This window comes from Bison bison, unplaced genomic scaffold, assembly GCF_000754665.1.
Source record: "Bison bison bison isolate TAMUID 2011002044 unplaced genomic scaffold, Bison_UMD1.0 scf7180017864340, whole genome shotgun sequence".
Taxonomy (NCBI): Eukaryota; Metazoa; Chordata; class Mammalia; order Artiodactyla; family Bovidae; genus Bison; species Bison bison.
The window spans coordinates 4,679,542-4,685,833 of NW_011494912.1; the positions used below are offsets into that span (position 1 = coordinate 4,679,542).

The 6,292-nt window shown below is 42.3% G+C and overlaps 1 protein-coding gene across 1 annotated transcript in view; it reads left to right on the forward strand.

The window, feature by feature from the left end:
* Positions 1-6,292, forward strand: part of BAZ1B (bromodomain adjacent to zinc finger domain, 1B) — a 56,610-nt gene that overhangs the window by 1,201 nt on the left and 49,117 nt on the right. The window contains exon 2 of the mRNA XM_010854351.1: positions 458-486. Coding sequence (XP_010852653.1) covers positions 458-486 — 29 coding nt within the window. The remainder of the gene's footprint in view (positions 1-457; positions 487-6,292) is intronic.

Sequence of the window (6,292 nt, forward strand, 5' to 3'; positions counted from 1 at the left end):
GGGGTGCGCGGGCGGGCCGGCCGGCCGGCCGGGCTCGGGCCGCCTCCGAGCCTTGCGCCCTCCATCCTTCCCCCGGCTCCGCACTTTGTCCCTGGGCCTCGTTATGGAGGAGCGACCCTCCATCCCACTCCCAGCGGGGGTTGGCGTTAGGCCCTAAGTACCGGGGATGAATGGGGTTTCCTTTGCTGCTGCTTTTTTCTTTTAAAATTAAACCTTCCACTTAAGTTTTGGAAATCGTACTTGGGCGGCCTCGTGATCCGGGTTGTAGAAGGAGCGATTGGGTTCTCCCCCGCGCCCCAATCTCTGCGGGGACATTTGTGTTTTGCTCCTTCCGAGTGGACTGGAGGCTGATGAACTGACGGGATCAAAATCAAGAATGAATTTCCAGACTTAGAGGAAAGACAGTAAAAAAGTTATCTTGGAGGAGCCGATGCCTTCTATCCCCGGACTTGCACAGATTTGGAATTCTGACGGTGTACAATATCGGTATTTATCTTTAAACAGCGTTTTTCAAAGACACGCTTGCAGTTTTAATGTTGTATTGTAGGAACACGAGGCTCATGTTTTAAATAAGAGGCATCCTAATCATTGCTTAAGGTTTCTTGCTGTCAAGCTTATTGTCAACTGTCTTAGCTAAACTTGTACCACTCTTTTTTTTATGGATGCCAGATGCATCCTTTTTGAATCTTAACCGTAAAAAAGGTTTTTGAATCCAGCATCCTTTAGTGTACAGAAAGCTTAAAGAGTGAAGGCTTCTGTTAGCTTTATCACCGCTTTCCCTTTGAAAGGACTTGATTTCTCAGCAGTGTCTGTTTGCTTCCGTGTAGAAGGAAGTGCGAGTGTGAGCCATATCATTTGATTATATTTGTCTTTGATCCTCCCTTTAGTGCTTTATGGGATTGTTTTCAGTGCAGTTTGAGGATATTAGGTGCAGGAAGGGACTTGGAAAATGAGTCCGTGCTGTAGGAAGACTCTCGAAGAAATGCAACCAGAGTACCTCAGAGCGGAACTAGATCCTGGAGATGGTGGGGTTCCCCTGCCTGGGTATGCCTGGTAGGCCCAGACAGTTGAGATCACACGCTTGTAAATGGAAAGAGTCAGGAGGAGAATCCAGTGCTCTTGGTACCTCATGCCTGAAAGTAGATCACAAAAGGAACATGGAATGCTATTCCTTCGCTTTTAATAATGTTAATCCACTGTTTGTTCCAGCTGGTAGCACAAGATGTGTGTGTGTGTGTGTGTGTGTGTGTGTGTGTGTGCGCGCCCTCAGTGGCTCAGTCGTGTCCGACTCTTTGCGACCCCATGGACTGTAGCCCGCCTGACTCCTCTGTCCATGGGATTTCCCGAGCCAGAATACTGGCATGGTTTGCCGTTTCCTTCGTTAGGGGATCTTCCCCACCCAGGGTTCGAACTCCCGTCTCTTGGTGTCTTCTGCATTGGTGAGTGTGCTCTTTACCACTGAGCCACCGGGGAAGCCTGTGGTATAAGTTACAGTGTGTTTAAGGGAGAGGTTGAAGTGGTAATCTGGTTTTTCTTGTCCTATTAGGGCTTTGGGAGGATTGTTTTGGAGAAGTGCTCCAGCTCTCCCAAACACAGCATTATTCTAAAAGTGCCGGAATTTTTTTTTTTTAAATAACATTCCAAAACATCAGTGAAGTAAAAAACTACTTGTGGAAATATACTATATCCTTTTCACATGTCTTTTGAGCAGTTGATGGTTATTCACACGAATATTACTGGATGTTGATTTTCACGTCTGGTTCTAGTGAAGTATAAGAAACTGCAATAGGGAGGAGACACATTCTGAGTCTAATAGGACCTGAGCTCTGTTTAAGAAAAAAAATGGCTGTAGATAGCTAACTTAGAACTGGCAGCCTAGGTTTCTTCGTATCATTTACTGAAATTGTTGAAATATGATGGTATATATGAAGTGTTTCTTTTAATGATGACAGTTGAACACTGATACGTTGATACGTGTAACTTTTAAAATGTTGTGTATTTAATAAAAATTCTTCATCTTTAAAATCTCCCCTACCAGTTTTTAGAACTCTTTTAACAAAGGAGTTCATAAATTGTGTTAACCTATTGGGGAGAACTTGCTCCCTTGGGAATGTCTACGAGTGGAAGTACTTTGAGGATGGTTTTTAAACTGTTGTACTGTGTGGTTGGCTGGTTGGCATATTTTTTTATTAGGCTATTAGTGATTTCATAGAGGAGAATGAGGATGTGGTTGGGTAACTGCTGCATTTGAAGTGTTGGTTTTTTCAGTTTTAAGTTTATAGTTACAATTATGTTTTTAATAGGATTTCATACTTTAATTTTCTCCTAATTCCTCCCTTTGGATTGCATGTATGTTCTGTAGCAAATTTGTATGGTATTTTATTGACTTAAAGCTGTGAGCATTGTGTTCTTGAAGGCATTGTTGTATGTCTTCATTAAACTTACAGGGATAATTGTGAATGATGCACACACATTTAATGACTGGGTTGTATATTGATGATTATTGTACTGTACCTTTAAATCTATGGCACATTGCTTCCCAGGAGAGTACTACTACAGGCAAGCGCCTAGATCTTACCTGGAAAAGTTAACTTTATCAGAATCGCTTCTTGATCTGATTGTTTGACAGTAGAAGTCTGCATTGACTATATTTAAGTCAAGATGGATTTTAGGGAGGAACTGAACCTGGAGGCAGCCTGCTGTAGATTATTATTATTATTATTATTTTTTTTTGTATTGCTTTGACTACTCTAGTTTCTAAAGCCTAGAAACTAATTCATAACCTTAGTAGCATCAGTATGAGAAATTTTAGATGGTATAATTAGGAGAAGCTGTTAGAATATACAGTTATTCTGGCTCTAGGTAAGAATAACTTAATTTGCCAAGAAAAACATGACAAGCATTTTAAGAGCTGGGGTTAAATAGTAGTTGCAAGACAGGATTTTATTGGACAGTTGGAATACTGAACTCGTATGTTGATTTTCATAATTTAATTTCTTTAACAAGTTATTACCAGATTAGAGTTATTTTTAACTTAATGACAGGCTGGTCCAAAGAGAGAAAACAGGCTAAAAAGCGAACCTTGTGTTGCTGCTTTGTCTTCTCACTTAGAACTCCTAGGGTTATAGTTATACTTATTTAACCTCCATACTTTTCTTGGCCGCTTCCTTTCAGGCTATCAAGTACTTTGTTGAAAGAAACCATACTTAAAAGGCTAAAGAGAACAAAGAAGCAGCATATGGTGGTAAGGAGGTACCTCTTAAACTCTTGAAAAGAGAGATACATAATGAGTTAGTCTAGGATTTGAAAATATCTTATCATTTATAGCGTACACAACCTTTGGAGAATTGCTTTGACATTTTGTCTGCAATTATAAGTACAGCAGTGGCTGGAACATAAAAACTTCAATTGGCATTTGCCCTGAGGGGTTATTTGAGAGTGAGTGACTTATTTTGGTAACCTAAAATCTGAAATAGGATTCAGAGGCAGCTGACTCAATATCCTTCTGATAGGCTTTTTTTTTTTCCCCTCCTTTTTTTTAAAAAAAAAACCAAAACATAAGTCAAATGAATAACTAGAAAAGAATTACATAAACTTAAAAGTACCTCATGATAGGGGTTGTTGTAGAAATTTCAGTTTTAAACTTTTAAAATTAATCTAATTTGAATAACTAGTCAATTAAAAATTGTGTTGTCAGAGGAACTTCATTCCTAAATAATAAGCATTAGGATTGTACTGCTGTCCTATGGGGAGAAGGCAATGGCAGCCGACTCCAGTGTTCTTGCCTGGAGAATCCAGGGACGGGGGAGCCTGGTGGGCTGCAGTCTATGGTATCACACAGAGTCAGACACAACTGAAGCGACTTGGCAGCTGTCCAGTGTGATGTGGTGGTGGTGGTGTTTGGTCGCTAAGTCGTGTCTGACTCTTCTGACCCCATGGACTGTAGCCGGCCAGACTCCTCTGTCCACAGGATTCTCCAGGCAAGAATACTGGTGTGGGTTGCCATTTCCTTCTCCAGGGGATCCCTGACCCGGGAATTGAACCTGGGTCTCCTGCATTATAGGCACGTTCTTTACCAACTGACCTACAAGGGAAGCCCCAATGTGATGTGAGCCACATGTAATTAAATTTTTTCTAGTGGCCACATTTGAAAAAAAGGAAAATGGGTGAAAAAAAGGAAAGAGACGTTTTTCTTATTTTCCAAGATTCAGGCTGAAGGAGCGGTCCCTTATCTGCAGCATCTTTTTCTGGTGGCAGAAAAAACAACAGGAAACTGATGGGTTTTTAAGCTTCTTCCTGGAGGTGGCCTCTGTTCCATCTATTTGTCAAAGCAAGTCATGTGGTCAGACCCAAGGTGGTGATGGCGGGGTGATGTACTTTCCTCTTCCCAGGAGGCGTTTCAAGCCACGTGGTAGTGGGTGGAGATGTATTGATAAAATCCTCTTATGGATTGGAGTAGATATTTGGAAAGAATAGTACTGTCTGCCACATTTTAGGGTTAAGGAAATGTTTCCTGGGGAAAGTTATTTTTAAGTTGAGATCTAAAGGATGGCTAGGAGTTAGATGGGGACTTCCCTGGAGATCCAGTGGTTGAGATTCTGTGCTTCCACTTAAGGGGACATGGGTTCAATCCCTGGTCAGGGAACTAAGATCCTACACAGGACGGATGGCGCAGCAAAAAAAAAAAACAAAAAAACAGTTAGATGAAGAAGAGGTCTACATCTTTTGAAGAGCTTGTGAGTTTGATGGTTCTTGATTTTGAAAAAAAATAATTACTAAAAAAATGTTAAAACCTTTTATTTTTTTGTGCCGTTGCACTTGTGGAACCTGGGCAAATGGCATGAAACTCACTGAGTCCTGACCGCTGGACACCAGGGAATTCCCGCTTTTGAGAAATAGAAATCAGCTTCATATGGCTGGAGTGAGAAAGTAGGAGCGAGAGGCAGTGATGAGGTACACAAATGGGGCTGTGCGGTAGACAGGAATTTGGACTTTGCCTTAAATTTAGTGGAGGCTGTTAAAAGAATTTGAAAAGCAAAGAAGCAGGCTTTTAGATTAGGAAGATTACTGTGGGTGCAGCGTTGAGAATGGTTAAGAATGGATCTGTAGCCTCGAGACCAGTGGCAACTAGACCGGTGATTAAGTCATCTCAGCACTAGATAGACAACAGCTGTCTGAATAAATTCACTAGCCCTTGAAGTGGAGAGAAGTACAGTTTGTGAATTTCTGAAATAAGTAGATTTGTCAGGATTTGGTGATTGATTGAGGAGGAGTCAGGTTATGTTTTGGTTATCATTTGGTTAGTGGTGTCCTGTGACATCAGTTCAGTTCAATCACTCAGTCGTGTCTCTCTCTTTGCGACCCCGTGGACTGCAGCACAGGCTTCCCTGTCCATCACCAACTGCTGGAGGTTGCTCAAATTCATGTCCATCGAGTCGGTGATGTCATCCAACCATCTCATCCTCCCTCGTCCCCTTCTCCTCCTGCCCCCAATCCCTCCCAGCATCAGAGTCTTTTCCAATGAGTCAGCTCTTTGCATGAGGTGGCCAAAGTACTGGAGTTTCAGCCTCAGCATCATTCCCTCCAAAGAAATCCCAGGGCTGATCTCCTTCAGAATGGACTGGTTGGATCTCCTTGCAATCCAAGGGACTCTCAAGAGTCTTCTCCAACACCACAGTTCAAAAACATCAATTCTTTGGCGCTCAGCTTTCTTTATAGTCCAACTCTCACATCCATACATGACTACTGGAATAACCCTAGCTTTGACTGTGACATAGAGGACCCTATGAGACTGGAAGGAAGAGGGTGGCCCTGGCCAACCCTTAAAAGACATATCCCCTAAGGACATAAAGTGGTTAGAACCAAATAGGCCCAAGGTGGCAGAAGCCTGGACTTCCAGTAACCTTGAATTTCATTATATATACTCTTTGTAATACTTTAGCATATGGTAAATGACTCCCACAGGCACCAAGACCTTTTGGAGGCTGAGCCATAAAAGGCCAGAAAGTGGGTGGTGGCCCAGTTCTTGGAAATGCCTGCCCCTTCCCCAAAATAGAATGGACTAACTGTGAAAGTGCTGTACTCAATATGCCAGCAAATTTGGAAAACTCAGCAGTGGCCACAGGACTGGAAAAGGTCAGTTTTCATTCCAATCCCAAAGAAAGGCAATGCCAAAGAATGCTCAAACTACCGCACAATTGCACTCATCTCGCACGCTAGTAAAGTAATGCTCAAAATTCTCCAAGCCAGGCTTCAGCAATATGTGAACCGTGAACTTCCTGATGTCCAAGCT